We start from the raw sequence: 16,896 nt of genomic DNA on the forward strand, positions 1-16,896 counted from the left end.
GGCCTCAGTCAGTACGGATCGGGAACTGCTCCTCCAGCACCACCACACTGAGCACTGGGGCCCCACAAGGCTGTGTGCTCAGTCCTCTGCTGTTCACACTGCTGACTCATGACTGTGTAGCAACACACAGTTCAAATCACATCATTAAGTTCGCTGATGACACGACCGTGGTGGGTCTCATTAGCAAGAACGACGAGTCAGCGTACAGAGAGGAAGTGCAGAGGCTAACGGACTGGTGTAAAGACAACAACCTGTCTCTGAATGTTGACAAGACAAAAGAGATGGTTGTTGACTTTAGGAGGACACGAGGCGACCATTCACCGCTGAGCATCAACGGCTCCTCTGTGGAGATCGTCGACAGCACCAAATTCCTGGGCGTCCACCTGGAGAAGGACCTCGGCTGGTCCCTCAACACCAGCTTCCTGCACAAGAAAGCCCAACAGCGTCTCTTCTTTCTGAGAAGACTGAGAAAGGCCCAGCTTCCACCACCAATCCTGACCACCTTCTATAGAGGAACTATTGAGAGCATCCTGAGCGGCTGCATCACTGTCTGGTTTGGGAACTGTGCCATATCAGACCACAAGACCCTACAGCGGATAGTGAGAACAGCAGAGAAGATCATCGGGGTCTCTCTCCCCTCTATTGAGGACATCTACACCACACACTGCATTCGCAAAGCCACCAGCATTGTGGCTGATCGGACACACCCCTCTTACACACTCTTCACACTCCTGCCATCTGGAAAAAGGTACCGAAGCATTCGGGCACACACATCCAGACTGTGCAACAGCTTTTTTCCACAAGCCATCCGTCTCCTCAACAAAAAGGGATTGGACTGATAAACACACACACACACACACACACACACACACACACACACACACACACACACACACACACACACACACAAACACTATCACTCAGCTTAACTCAACTAAAGCATTGAGACTGGACTTACTAATCAACACAAGCGCAAACACACTGATACACCACCAAACTATCGTACACACCAACCTGTAAATGCTCTTTTGCACAATATTATATTATTACTGGATTTTTCCTTAGATAGTTAGTTTTTGTTAATTTATGTTGTATTTTATGTTAGGTCAGTCTGTCTTGTCTCTGCTAACCAGCTAACTAGGCCTCTTAGTTAGCTAGTTTAGTGTTTTCTGTTAATTTATGCTGTAAATTTATGTTGCATGTAGCACCTTGGTTCTGGAGGAACGTTGTTTCGTTTTTAACTGTATATTTAACTGTATATGGTTGAAGTGACAATAAAGCCAACTTGACTTGACTTGACTTGACTATGTTAATTTTAAGGTTGCAGCACACTGAATGTAACCAGAGTCATACGAGGACACATGAACACATTGTAAATCATCCCGCTGTGGATCATATTTGAATCTTATTTGATTCCCAAAATATTCTGACCTTGTTTGAGTGACCTCCCATATTTTGTTCCTTGGTTTCTTTTTAAAAATGTCATCATGAGCATTTATATATTATTTGCTTTAAAATATCTATCATTGTGGGTGTCAGCTGCCACGATGAGTGATAATTTTGATATATTTTTGGCTTGATTAAATAAATTAGGGTTTTTTCATTAACTCATTATAAATATAATGAAGGTTGTAATATGAGAAAGTAAAAAGGAGAGATGAGAATGCATGTTTAATCTTTTTTCTTTATTCTCAGAAATAAAGATTAAAATAAAGATGAAAATTCATAAAAATGACAGAAAAATAGAGACTGCGCCTTTGTAGAGCAATCCTCGGGTAAAGATCCTGAGGACCAGTGTGCAGAATATGAAAGGAAAAAAAATACAATGTGCCTTGTGTACTCAATATTTCCAGTTTGATTTGCATTAAAATGTTAGTGTAGTATCTGCCCTGTGAGTGTTCAGGTGTGCAGACAGTAGAGGGAGTGTAAGGAAGAGGACTCCCTTACTACATTTATTTGTATTATATTATCTGTATAGCACTTTAGAGCACACCTTTCACTTTATTAAAAGCACCTTATCAAGCACTTTATTTAGCATTGCACTTTAAGCATGGATTTGCACAGTAAAACATTTGCACACAAGAAGTTTAAATATTTATTGATTATTTATTGGGAATTTTAAAATCAGTTGGTAGCCTTGATTCAGATCCTGCACAGCTGCTCCTCATCAAGGAATGTGGTGGTTGTCTGTCAGGAGAGAAGAATGGTGATTGAGATTGTGATTAAGGTTTACCAGTAAGGAAAACTAATGCAAATGTGTGTGTGAAATCTAGGAAGAAAAGTGGCGCAAATAGGTGTTTGTAAGATAATGATTACTCACCTTTCTTGCCTGTGTCCTCTTCAAGGTGTTTGGGCAAATGTTTCCCCGGGGGTCCAGACACCATTTAAAGGTTCCGGGAGAGACCATTGGTAAAGAGAGTGTGGTGAATCTTTTTGTGCTTGGGTTTCTGGGTTTTTATAATATTGGGTTTGGTGTAAAATTAAAGTGTGAAATATTTATTAATATGAAAATGTGAAATGTATTTATGTATTTATTTATTATAGTTGATATATTGTATACTGTGGTGGAAGGTTGGGATTTAAGAATTTACCTAAGAGTGGAATAATGGTTTAGTCTGTGACAGCTGAACATATTTAAGGCTGCTGGTTGTCATTAGAGAGGGATATATAGTGCTGTGAAGAAGCTCGACAAATGAATTGTTGTAAGGAGAGCTGTATGGGAAATAAATACTTTTGTTCCACTGCACTTGCCTTCGTCCATCTCACTGTGTTTCCAGCCGCTAAGGGCTGCCCTATTACAAGTGGTGTCAGAAGTGTGTCACTCATGCCACAGTGAGAAGATGATGACAAGAGGTGGAAGAAAGCCAGGCCAAGAGGAGCAGCCTGATGAAGGAGTTGGAGCTTCATCTGAGCTAGAGGCCATGGCAGCAACAAGCCCTGAGGACAAATTGGAGGAGTTGACAGGGTTGGTGAAATCTCTTATGCGGTCTCAAGCAGCCAGAGACCAAAAGTGGGAGAAGGATTTGTCACGTCAGGAGCAAAGGTGGAAAGGCATGCAGCATCAATTTCAACAAATCCAGCTACAAGTTAATGCTGTAATTGATAAGCCTGATCCACCAGAGGCGCCAGTGCCCCCTACAACATCTGAAGAACAAGAACATGGATTCAATGGTGAAGACATTCTAGTGGCCAGTGGGTCCAGGTCTTTAATTGAACCAAAACTTTTTCCTCTGTCACCAGAAGATGACATTGAACATTTTCTGACTACGTTTGAAAGAATGGCAAACGTGTGTCGATGGCCCAGAGATGAGTGGGCTATTCGTCTGGTTCCCCTGTTGACAGGTAAAGCCCGCACAGCCTACATTCTTATGGATGTAACAGACTCTGAGAACTATGATAAAGTGAAAGAGGCAATTCTGGCAAAATATGAGATCACTGCTGACACCTACAGACGCCGCTTCAGATCTATGAAAGTTGAACCAGGTGAGACGCCACGTGAACTTTATGTAAGATTGAGAGACCTGTTTTCAAGATGGATTAAACCTGAAAATCAACTGTAGAAGAAATATCTGAGCAGATAATTCTGGAGCAGTTTTTAAGAATGGTTAACCCAGAGCTGGAAATCTGGATACGTGAGCATGACCCGAAGACGGCAAAGGAAGCAGCTAGCCTCGCAGAGGTTTTCACTTCAGCCAGAAAAGGAAGCAAGAGCACCTACTTCAGCCGGGATACCCACTACGCCCAACCAAGTAAGTCCATTGGGGGTGAACAGGGTTCTGGTCAAGTTCAGGCTAGAAATCTTTCTAGTTCTAGACAGTTCCCTTCCCATAGACCTCACAATGTGAAGAAATCCTTTAAGTCTTCAGTTCAGGATATTAAATGTTATCACTGTCATAACTTTGGCCATACACAACAATTTTGCCCTGCCCTTAAGTCAAAACCATCTCTTTTGTGTGCAGTTCCAAGACCAGCCACAGAGCCAGTAGGAAAGAAAGCTTGTACTGTCCCTGTTTTAATTAATGGGTGTAAAGAAGAAGCTTTGCTCGACTCTGGGTGTTTCCAAACTCTTGTACATTCTAGCATAATTTCAGGAGAAAAGCTAAGTGGGGTGGGGGCTACAATAAGTTGTGTGCATGGAGATGAACACAGGTACCCCACTGCTGAGGTTTACCTGACAGTGGGAGGTCAAACCTACTTGTTAGTGGTAGCTGTGGTTCCCAATTTGCCATATTCAGTGATACTTGGTAATGACATCCCCACTCTGTTTGATCTAATACATCAGTCAGATTATGACCCTCAAGTGAGTGCTGAGAAAGACATTCAAGGCTTAACTGATGAATCTGGAGGCTCACTTCCTCTAGATATGACAGTTGAACCATTTAGACCCTGTCATGTAGTCACAAGAGCACAAAGTGCAAAGGAAATGATGCAAGAGCTACCCTTTTGAGGAGTCTCTAAACAGAGCCAGGGAAGATTAGAAAGTCTAGGGCTCAGAAAAGAAGAGAAAAGTTCAAAGGCTCAGGGAAAAAGGTACAGCATTGTTTCCTAAGCCGAATAACCAGCTTGAGTTTGATGTTCCCTCAGATTTAGGTGCACTCCAAAGAAGCGACCCTACTCTAAAACCCTGGTTTGAGAAGGTAACAGAGGTAGAGGGGGCTAGTCAAGGTCAGGTAAGCTGTCTTGCAGACACTGTTTACTTGATTAAAGGAGGCATCTTGTACCAGAGAAAGGGAAGTGCGGCTGTAGCACTCCCACAACAGTTCAGAAACAAAGTTATGGATTTGGGTCATTCAATTCCATGGGCAGGTCATATGGCTTTTCACAAAACATTGAATAGGATCAGCAGCCGTTTTGTTAGGCCAGGGATAGGGTCTTCCTTCCAGGTCAGAAAGTACTGTTATTGCTTCCCACCAGCGATAACAAGCTGCTGACAAAATGGCATGGACCATATGAGATCGTCAGACAAGTGAGTAAAGTCACTTATGAACTGAATATGCCAGAAAGAGTTAAAAAATATCAGACATTTCACGTGAACTTGTTGAAGGAATTCCACAGCCGACAAGAGCCGGTCCATCAGTTACTGGTGCGTTCAGTTAAGGATGAGGAGGTGACTGAGAAGTTCTTTCAACTAACATTCAAGTTTGTGCTTCAGTTGACCTTTCTCATTTGTCTCATACTGAGCAGGCTGATATTAAACCACTCGTGGACCCACAGCTCTTCGAGAAACACCAGGCTTCACATCACTGGTTCAGCACAAGATACGGGTGAAGGAGGATGCACCCGTTCGACCAAAGAGCTACAGAATTCCAGAACGGTTGGTGCCAGTGCTTCAGAAAGAAATAAAACTGATGTTGAATCTGGGAATCATTGAAGTGTCAAGTAGTGAGTGGTGCAGCCCAATTGTTTTGGTACCAAAGAAAGATGACACCCTGAGATTCTGTATTGATTTCAGATATTTGAATGCAGTATCCAAGTTTGATCCTTACCCAATGCCCAGGGTGGATGACCTGCTAGAGAGAGTTGGATCAGCAAGGTACATTACGACACTCGATCTGTGTAAAGGATACTGGCAAGTGGCTTTGGCACCAGAAGCGAAAGAGCTGACAGCCTTCAAAACTCCTTTTGGTATGTACCAATTTAAAGTCATGCCATTTGGGCTTCAAGGTGCACCAGCGACATTCCAACGATTAATGGACCATGTACTGAGAGATGTGTCAGCATTCTCTGCAGCATATCTGGATGACGTGGTGGTGTACAGCCAGTCCTGGGATGAGCATGTTAGTCACCTACAGAAGGTGCTACACTCCATCAGAATGGCTGGACTGACTATTAACCCCAAGAAGTGCTCCATAGCCAAGAGAGAAGTGGAGTACTTGGGCTTCGTGGTTGGCTCTGGGAAGATAAAGCCGCAGGTTGGAAAGATTGAAGCAATTCAGTCCTTCCCAGTTCCGACAACAAAAAGGAAGGTGAGAGGTTTTCTTGGTCTAGTAGGCTGGTACAGGAAATTCATACCTTCTTTTGCAGAGCGATCCACTGCACTGAATAATCTCACAAAAGGCTCAGCCCCCAACAAAGTGCGTTGGACAGAAGACTGTGAGCAAGCATTCAGAGACCTCAAGGGAGCAGTTTGCACACCTCCAGTTCTACACAGCCCAGACTTCAACAAGCCATTCATCTTGCAAACTGATGCTTCGGGAGTTGGCCTTGGGGCTGTCCTTCAGCAAGAGGTGGATGGTGAAAGAAGGCCTGTGGTGTTTTTGAGTCGGAAACTACTCGACAGGGAGACGAGGTATTCGACGGTGGAGAAAGAGTGCTTGGCCATGAAATGGGCTATCGAGGCCTTGAGGTATTATCTTCTGGGACGTCACTTCACTCTAGAGACGGATCATCGTGCCCTCCAGTGGTTGAACCGCATGAGGGATGCGAATGCCCGCATTGCAGGATGGTATCTGTCTCTGCAGCCTTATGACTTTACGGTCCAGTATAGGCCAGGGAAGTCAAATGTGGTTGCTGACTGTTTATCTAGGATGTCAGAGGACTAAAGCACTTCGCTTAGGAGAGGGAGGAGGAAATGTAAGGAAGAGGACTCCTTACTACATTTATTTGTATTATATTATCTGTATAGCACTTTAGAGCACACCTTTCACTTTATTAAAAGCACCTTATCAAGCACTTTATTTAGCATTGCACTTTAAGCATGGATTTGCACAGTAAAACATTTGCACACAAGAAGTTTAAATATTTATTGATTATTTATTGGGAATTTTAAAATCAGTTGGTAGCCTTGATTCAGATCCTGCACAGCTGCTCCTCATCAAGGAATGTGGTGGTTGTCTGTCAGGAGAGAAGAATGGTGATTGAGATTGTGATTAAGGTTTACCAGTAAGGAAAACTAATGCAAATGTGTGTGTGAAATCTAGGAAGAAAAGTGGCGCAAATAGGTGTTTGTAAGATAATGATTACTCACCTTTCTTGCCTGTGTCCTCTTCAAGGTGTTTGGGCAAATGTTTCCCCGGGGGTCCAGACACCATTTAAAGGTTCCGGGAGAGACCATTGGTAAAGAGAGTGTGGTGAATCTTTTTGTGCTTGGGTTTCTGGGTTTTTATAATATTGGGTTTGGTGTAAAATTAAAGTGTGAAATATTTATTAATATGAAAATGTGAAATGTATTTATGTATTTATTTATTATAGTTGATATATTGTATACTGTGGTGGAAGGTTGGGATTTAAGAATTTACCTAAGAGTGGAATAATGGTTTAGTCTGTGACAGCTGAACATATTTAAGGCTGCTGGTTGTCATTAGAGAGGGATATATAGTGCTGTGAAGAAGCTCGACAAATGAATTGTTGTAAGGAGAGCTGTATGGGAAATAAATACTTTTGTTCCACTGCACTTGCCTTCGTCCATCTCACTGTGTTTCCAGCCGCTAAGGGCTGCCCTATTACAGGGAGGTAAAGCCAAGTTTAAAAATCAAGGGCTCAGAAAAGGCTTCAAGTCTCTGACCAGCTCTACCAGTAAACATCCAGTTCTGGGTACCAATATTATTCCTGATCAGTCTTTTCCTGTGTAAATGCACCAGACACCAGTCTATGATGATTAATGACAATGATTAATGCTGGGTTTAAATTCTGGGTCACAAAATATATTTATGTCTGTTGCATTTTCCTGGAACAGCTGAGTAGTCATCATTAACATTATAACTGTGCCAAATGTAGCCAGAATAGAAACTATTATGATGTTGTCATAACTGATTTACGTATTATGTCTTTAAGGGGACTTTTGTTCTTTACCAAATTTATTTTAAAGTGTTGGTGGATGTTATGTTTTACACATGTTTTGGTCTATCTGATTAATACAGATCAACAATCAGTCAATCTTGATTTATGAAGCATAAATTTATAGTGCAACACACACAAGAAACTACAAAATTCAAAATAAAACACAATATTCACTCTAATAACTACACCGTGTTAATCCTGGGCTGAAACCACAGATTCAACAAGGTGCTGGAAACATTCCTCAGAGATTTTGGTCCATGTTGATATGACAGCAGTGTTGTGCATTCAGAGCCATTCTGCATATCTTCACACATTCTTCACCACAACCCTGCTGCTAACCTGATATTTTCTCTTTTTCAGACCATTCTCTGTGGGAAAATCCCAGCAGCTCGGCAGTTACTGAAATACCAACGTGTCTGGCACCAAAAACCATGCCCCATTCAAAGCAGCTTAAATCATCTTTCTTCCTCATTCTGATCCACAGTTTCAGCTTCAGCAGGTCATTCTGATCAAGTCTACATGCACTTAGTTGCTGCCATGTGATTTGATATCTGGGGGTGAACCATGTGTATAAGATATTTAAAGCATCACAGATTAATAAAATGATAATAAAGAATTTAAGATACTTCAATTATTGTCACTTTTCTGTAAGTCAGAAAAACTGTGCATTATAGAAACCCAAACAGGAGAGTTTAGTTTTTACTTAATCTCTAAGGAGTTACAACAGAAATGAGAAGTAGCACCCAAACGTTACAGTTTCTACTAATCTCCCATGGTCTTTGCTCCAGTGTCTTGAGTACAGTGAACTTTCTGAGCTCTACATCGTTTATTGTCTCTGTTAGTAACGCTGATGTATTTCCCAATAAATCTATGCGGTTCGTCACAAACTTGCTCAACAGGCCTTTTGCAGGATTGTATTTCACAATAGCAGGACAAGTTGTGTAACATTGACTATGATAAACACTCTCTGACTCTTACTGATACACCAGTTTTCCCTGCAACCTCATACATCTATAATTTGTCAAGATATCTGGGAATTAGTCATAGCTGAAGTTTTTATTTTGTTGAATAAATGTACACTTTTTATATATTTAAATGTATTTACAATTAGAGCTCACATAATTTCCTCAGGGATTAATCAGGCATTCTCATTCTATCTATCTCCATCTACTGCTTGCAGGAGTAAATTTCTTTCCAAACACAGTAGAAACCTTTGGTGTCGATCGTAGTTGGTTTGCGCTTCATGTTCCTCGGGGAAGGAAATGCTTCTCCAAATTGGGGCAGCATCATACTCATGACTGCGGTAGCTTCCTTAAATTTTCGAACTGCCAAGTCACTATAATGTATGCAGTAATGCACACTTCATGAAATAATCTTCACATATTTCCTATTTCATATTCACTTCCTCACATTTGTTCAATCCTCTTTATCTGACAGCCTTCAGATGAAGTCATATGAGAAGGAGAACCCTGCAAAGGTATGAATGAAGGGAAAAAGCTGCATGTCATAGGGGAGGAGAGGGTTGAAGGTTGGAAAGTCCCTTCAAGCTTCCAACGTTTGTCTGTTGAGCGTGGACAATAAGGCCAGCTAGCCACAACTCATCAGGGAGCAGGAAGCAGGGATGACAGAGGGTGGGAGAGTTCAGCAGGAGTCTGCAGCCCCTCCAGGAAGCACCAGCGGGCTCACACACGTGTTATTGGCTGGTAGAGTGGACTATTAAGACCCAGGAGGAAACAGGTGCCCTCGGCTTCATTGTTTCCTCACCAGCAACCAAGAAAAAACTAAACAAATACTAAAAAAAATGGCGGGATAATTTTACTGAGCAGAAGATGTGATTCATGGGTAAAAAGAGTTTCCTAATGGGAGGAAGGAAATCAAAGGAGGTGAAAGGCTGAAGGCGGAGAGAGCCTGAAAATAAGTCGTTTTAGTTATCTAGTTGTTTACACATTCGCCTAACAAGCAAAAGATTCCCAGTTTGATCCCGGGATGAGATATAGATCCCTCTGGGATTGTGTCAGGAAGCGCACTAGAATATAAACGCTACCACATCAAACATGTGGCGCTGCCCCCTGGGCGAGCCATTATGACAAAAGTAGTTTTAGTCATTCTGGGGATGAGTCATATGTAGCAACATGGTCTTGGAGGAACGTTGTCTCGTTTCACTGTGTACTGCACCACTGCACATGGTTGGAATGACAATGAAGTCACTTGACCTTGAGTTCTTTAAAATACAATATATACACTATATACACAAATGACACACCAAAGACCACGTTTCCAATTAATATAAAAATGATTTAATTTAAATTGTACAAAACCATCTTTGTCCAGCAAGTTACCTCTCACAAATACAGATTTAATAATATTACATTTTTATTTGAGTTCAGCTGTCTTGTTCAAAAGCTTAGCAAACATCATTTGATTTCTTCACTTTTTGTTCAGTACAATACAAAAGTCCTTTGCCTGCTTGGACTGGAAAAGCACATAGTTTAACTTTTTTCTTTAAAATTACACAGGCGCCGGGCCATCGGGTTAAGATAAATCAAAGTTAAATACACATCAGACAAAGAAGCTTCGGTAACTTAACATTGACTAAGTGCTTCACTGATCATAAAACCCATGTCTGTTCTAATTTACACCAAATCTGATCACGTCTCCTTCACAAAACTTGCTTCATCTTTCCTTCAATCTGCTCACACACACACATTTCTTTACAATTCAATATGCACACAAATGCACAACACTTGCACGACTTTACCTTTCGCTCCATACTCTGTCCCCTTCTTTACACTTCTTCGCAAACCCTCAAGCAAAACATTCTTTAATCATCTCAATCGTGTATTATTAAAGCACAACCTCACCAAACCTCAACCAACAGCTTTGTAGAAATGACTCTCTTATTCCAAGTGTAACCTATTTGTATTTTTTCATTCATTTATTGTTTGTTGTTGCCTCTACTCAAGACTAGATGCTAACAGTTTTGCAACTGACGAGTTAACGAGCCAAATTTCACATTCTGACAGATTCAGATTATTAGGTAACATCCGTGATTAGTGATCCTCCTCAGCAGGCCTGCAGGATAGGCTGGTAGGGCTCAGTCAGCACTTTGTAGCGGATCTTGGTGTTGGTGACGGCCCCGTGCTTCTGGCGCAGGTGCAGGCGCAGCTGGCTCTTGTGTCGGAAGTGCAGGTCACACTTCTCGCACTAGAAAAAAACAGGGCGTTCATTCATTAGCCGTCATGAACATGACGGGACGATGCTCTTTGTGCTGCGATTACATGTGCTGCAGGTAGCTTACGCTGTAAGGCTTCTCTCCTGTGTGGATGCGCAGGTGACTCTTCAGCGTCTGCAGGTGGCGGAAGCGGGTGCCACAGGTGTTGCAGGGGTAGGGTTTCTCCCCTGTGTGAATCAACACGTGGGCCCTGAGGTGGGCAACCTAACACCGGGGCAGACCACACAAACAGGTTGAGAGGTGCAAAATAAAGCATGCAAACATCAAACAAGGCAGGCCTTGAGGAAAGAGCTGTAGCTGTCTACACTCACTCCACATTTTCAAATTGTGCGACCATCTAGAAGAGTTAACAAGAAACTGGAACTCAACTAGTCTACATGAACCAGTCTGATAGTGCTGGAGATAAAGAAGACACACCAGTATGTAGCGTGGCTAACATCTGTGTTATTACTGCGAACTCATTGAAGTCTTTTCACGCAGTCATTTGACCCTCACCTGAACAAACCGCGCCCCACAGGTGTCACAGCGGTAAGGCTTCTCTCCGGAGTGAATCCGGGAGTGAGTCTTAAGGTTGGCCGGTCGGTTGAACTGAGCTCCACACACATTACAGCGGTATGGCTTGTCACCTGCAGACCCAAAGGTCATTGTTACATGTTTGTTGTTCACTTCTGAACTGCATGCAGAACAGGAAAGTAAATTTAAACTTTTTTTTAAGTCTCACCTGAGCAGGCAGGTTTGGGTCCTTGAAGGCTGCCAGAGTAGGAATAGGGCGTGTAGTAGCTTTCACGCTTAACTTGGTGATGGTTGTGATGGGCGGCTTCTGGGTGAGAAGAATGCGATTTCAGGAAAATGGTTAAAAATATAATTGTATAATAGCACCAGAGGAAGAAGGTTTTACAAGTGCTGTTTATACCTACCATGTCCCTCCTTGTTAGAGGTGGACACAGTTGGGTGGTCCACAGAGGGTGATGGCCCGAGGGGAGGGGCTCGGCCAGAACCCTCGTAGCAGGAGGCCTGCCCCTGTCTGAGGAAGAAAGGGTCAAAGATTTTAGAAACCCTTACAAACTTTCTCTTTTCTCTGTCTTTTCATTATTGCTATCTCTCCAGTTTACCTATCAATCTGACCGGGCACTTCTCCAGACCACGCCTCTGTTGGTGCTTTTGGTGTCGAGTCATCAATGGGTGATGCTCGATTTTGGGGTTCCTCCATCTCCTCGACTTTCACTGCACTGGCAGCACAGAGAGGGTTGAGGACAATGTACTTGTACTTCTTCCAGTTACAGGCCTTTGGGTCTGGTGTGGCTTTGGCATCACTCTGGAAGAACAGACAGAACATCAGTTATACAAATGCTGCACCAGCTCCCCCAAATCCTACAAATCAAATACGTTCCCCGAGACATACCACAAGGTTTTTGTTGCAGGTCTCAGATGCAGCAGGAGAGCTCGGTTGGCAGCTGGAGCGGGTGGGGCTGCTTGGAGACAAAGTCGGGCTGGCCATGAGAGGTGACTCAGGGTCTCCTTTCAGCTCTGTTGACCTGGGCTGACAGCTGGGGAAAGCCCCTGGCTTGAGAGAGCCCCCAGTCACCACAGGGACCCTGCAGGAAAAACAAAGGAAGTGCTGTAATGAGCTAAACCCGTCAAAGGACAAAGGCGCACACACCATAGCACGTCTGGCATTGTGCAAACAACGGCTCAAAGTGATAAACAAGTTTGAAAAGTAGGTGCCGCACAAAAAAAAGTCATCCTGCACATCAACTATACATTTAATTATTCAGTTTCCCACTAGACTTTCTTACCGGGTTGCTGCTGCTGTTGGCAGTAATCGCAGGGGTCCTGGAGTAGGCAAGTCCCCTCCTTTGGGAGATACAGAGGGTACGGAAACCCTGGAGTCCAGCTCCAAGTGGAGGTGTCTGACTGTCCTATTCTCCATGCTGCAAAAGATTGCACATGCAATTCGATCCAGTTTAATACACTATCTCTTCCAAGCTGTGAACAGCACGTGTTCTTTTATGGCCCTCACCAGTGCAGCTGCATGAAATCCCGGCAGGTCTCAGCCACGTGGTCCATCTGCAGGTAGACAGCCACAGCCAACACCCCGGAGACAATGCTCGGTGTCAGAGGGAGGCGGGAGGTGTACATGAAGTCTAGCAGCAGGGAGACGCTGGAGGGGTCCAGCGTGGTGGGGAGAGACACAGTCATGAGCTGCTCCCCGCTCCCACCACGCCCCTGTAGCAATGCACGGCGTGAATACAGCGAGTAGAAGAAACCACTGAGAAGAGAGGAGAAAGCAAAAAATCTTAAAGTAAGACATGCAGTTCTCGTAAAAAAAAATATCTGCAGTGCTTTTAAGGGAAGAAATGGGGAGAGAGGGGGTGGGAAGAAGAAAACAATGGATGTACTAAGTGGAAGGAAACAGGAGCTTATGATGAACACAACAAAATTAGAAAGACAAAAACAACTATGAGTCAGGCACAGAAGGAGGTGCAAGATGTACCACTCAGATTATTTTGCTGTAGAAGAAGATTAAAGAAGATATTGCTCCTAAATTCTGACCACAAAAGGACTGGTTTGTCCACCAACCTGCAGGCCACGAGCACAGCACAGTGTGCCTGCAGGTGCACGTTGCCAACGATCAGGGTGGTGTCAGTCAGGATGCCCCGATGCCGGAGTTCATTCAGGTTCAGCAGCACATCACTGGAGTGGCGAGTGAACTCCTTCACATATCCTTCAGCTGGGGCCGCAGCCCTCATACTCTGCCCTCTGTTGGCCCTGTATCCCTCCAGAGCTTCCATCGTGCTCATCTGAATCTTTAGGAAAGGCATTATAAGTAAAACAATGAGGAACTGTACATAATTTTCATGATTTTTTTTAATGATTGCACCAATATCCTTTCTATGTAAGCTGGATAATGGACACTTACCTGTGTGTAACTGAAAGAATAAATATACTGGAGTGTCCCAGACACATCCGTTAGGTGAGACCAGCTCCCTACTCGTACCTTTGAGTGGGGGAAAAAGAAATACTAATTTAATCCCATTTGCATATTCAACTTTACAGTGTTAAGTTTTTAAATCGACATCAGTATGAATCAAACAGCAGCAGTGTGCACTTTTAGGGGAAAAATTTAATTTATCTCTAACAAACTAAGAGTTTACCCGATTATTCTGTAGATTAACCACCTATTTAGTGTACTTCAAGGGTTGTTTAAAGAAGATTAAGATTATTAACAGTTCTACATAAAAATAAAGAAGTTAATCTAAGAAAGTGACAGTTAAGCAAATCATTTTTTAAAAAGCGAAACAATCAGTATTTCCACCTTACCCCGACCAGCAGGGACGAGAATTAGCGTGCACTGCACTGACGTCAAACCCCTTTGGCTCAGTGTTCAGTCCACGGTCAAAGATGTGGTGCAAAGGGATCACCCACAGCCTCCGCTTGCTCTGAGCAACACTGTGAGGAGAGGTTGAAGGGAGGGTGCTCTTTATAATATCATTCAGGAAGCCCCCTTACAACCAGAGCAGCTCATTTCCTCTTTCCTCAATGGGCCCACGCGCACACTGGAAGCAACGCAGGAAAAAGCCCTGCATGGCTCAGACTCCAGGCTCTAAGTATTTTTAGTGGTCTATTAGTTTTTCTAAACTCCCCCCTAGGTCTGTACAAACTAATAGCAGGAAAAGCATCGTGTGTTTTTGTGCCACGTTGAAAAAATATATGTAAGGACCTTTGGGGACATGCGGTACGTGTCTGGCTATCCAGGGGTAAGCCAGAGAACATCCCCCACCAACGCTTTCCTGCCCTTCATCTCTCTCCTGGACAGAGGAAACTGCTTGACAGGAAGCTGGAGCACCAACTTATTGTTGGATAAACAAGTTATGCTTTCACCTTTTTAAAAGATGATTTTTTTTAAGCATTTTTACAAATTTTGCTGATTTTTTTATGTGCAAGCTCTCATAACCTATGATCATATCCATCATTTATAATAATTACTCCCATTCAAATACAAACTGTCATTGTTGAGTCAACCAGGTCAGTATAATGGGCATTTCTAAGTACTTCACAACACTATCCGGAAGCTTCTGGCTTGATGCCTCAGAGCAAAGGCTACATGTTATGAGGACCAAAGGAAGGAAGCGAGATAAAATTGATCATTATAAATGGGAGACACGTTCTCCACACTGAAAAACAACCCCTACCCAACCCTGACTGAGAGAAATGCAGCCGACAGATGTGCAGGAACTTCCCTACACATACACACAAATACACACACAAACATGCACAAACTTATTATGCATCCTGCAAAGCTGCTCAGAGACGTGGATAAAAAAAACGCCCGTGCAGGACATCCGTCAATAATAAAGCAAGCAGGAGATAAGGGAAGAGATATGGAGACCTGGGTTGGGGGCTGGGAGGTGTTAATGAAGTGAGGGGACAAAGGCTTTAGAGGTTATGAATATATTAAAAAAAAAAAAAAAAAGATTAGCAGAAAGCTGCCCCATCTTTAGCACGGCCTCAGGTTCACAGAGAATCACACACAGTACAGTTAACTGAGTCACAGCAAACGTGAACTATGAACTGTGTTTCCTCCACATCAGAGCATTTTACAGGAGACCATGAGGAAGGTGAAGAAAAAAATAATCAAGGTTCACTTCTTAGAAGTGCTCTAATTCAGCTATACTGTGAAATGTTGAGGTGATGCTTGGGAATGTTCCTCTAAAATGAAAAACAGATGCAGGATTCAGTGCAGGATGAGATCTGCAAGAGAAACAAAATACTGCTCGAACTTAAATGATTACTTTTGATGAATTTAAAGGGACTAACGGTTAACTAGACTACATGTTCTCAGAGTTTTGCGGGCTTGATATGCCTTAAAGGGGAAAACATTTAACAAGAATTTATTTAATAGTAATAAAGATTATTAGGCATAGAGTTTATAGAGTTTTTGTTACACTGTTACACAGTTTGATACGCCACAGTGTACTCTAAACACCACATGCTCTATATATTGCATACATATATATCACACTGTACCACACAGACCACTTAATGCCCTATATGTTGTAATGTGTCCCATACACCGCATTGTGCCCCATATAACACACTATGGCCCATGCACTGCACTGAAATGACCACACTCCTTGTGATAGAAATTGCAGACGTTTTCCTTACTGAAGTGCAAATTATTAAATAAAATAAATTTATACAGCTGTGATCCTCAATACCCGTTTAACTCAATATAAGTAAGCCAACTAAAGAAGATTAAGTCAAATGCACAAATTTACATTAAGTAAAAATTTAGTTTTGTATTTCCAGAGATGACTTTACTGCATATTATGTGAGAGTTTCTATTGTCCCAGTGATAATGTAGATGGCAATAAAAGGACACAGATAAGTATAGATATTTTATTTTGTACTTTTTTGGCATGCTGTTTTACAATTTATTACAAGTCACTTTGCAAATCTTTTGGATATAAGTCTGAAATCACTGGGATTCCCACTGTGAGAACGACTGAACAAATGCATTTGTATTTCAAATGATATAGTTCAAATAATTAGCTTTTTCAGGTTTGATAAGCCTTTAATAAAATATTTTCCCCACAATTCAGTGTCTAAAAAATGATTTCAAAATCAAACGCAAATGCATTTTCATATAAATCCTTTGAAAAGGTGAATCGGAAGTAAGATGTTTGCATGGGACGCTGAGTGTTTGTGTGTGCCCTTGTGCTTTTATTTGTTTGGATGGAGCTCAGATCAATTGTGTGCTTTGAAAAAAAAAAAGGAAAAACCATAAAGGAAAACAACGGTTAAGAAAACAGAGAGGGAGATGTAGGTCTAGGCTACTTCCAGGCATTGTGAGAAGAACGGATGAGGGGGGCGGTTGAGGAAAA

General features: G+C 42.5%; 1 protein-coding gene across 1 annotated transcript; it reads right to left on the reverse strand.

Annotated features, from left to right (window-relative positions):
• Positions 1-10,059: 10,059 nt before the first annotated feature.
• bcl6b (BCL6B transcription repressor) lies at positions 10,060-14,484 on the reverse strand. The gene is made up of 12 exons (XM_031753176.2): positions 14,333-14,484; positions 13,932-14,009; positions 13,592-13,818; positions 13,032-13,280; positions 12,808-12,942; positions 12,414-12,606; positions 12,124-12,326; positions 11,929-12,035; positions 11,733-11,831; positions 11,507-11,637; positions 11,078-11,215; positions 10,060-10,983 (listed from the first exon to the last, which is right to left on the reverse strand). The coding sequence occupies exons 3-12, from the start codon at positions 13,810-13,812 to the stop codon at positions 10,843-10,845; spliced, it is 1,617 nt and encodes a 538-aa protein (XP_031609036.1). The 5' UTR covers positions 13,813-13,818; positions 13,932-14,009; positions 14,333-14,484; the 3' UTR covers positions 10,060-10,842.
• Between the last annotated feature and the right edge of the window lie 2,412 nt (positions 14,485-16,896).

This window comes from Oreochromis aureus, linkage group 3 (assembly GCF_013358895.1).
Source record: "Oreochromis aureus strain Israel breed Guangdong linkage group 3, ZZ_aureus, whole genome shotgun sequence".
NCBI lineage: Eukaryota > Metazoa > Chordata > Actinopteri > Cichliformes > Cichlidae > Oreochromis > Oreochromis aureus.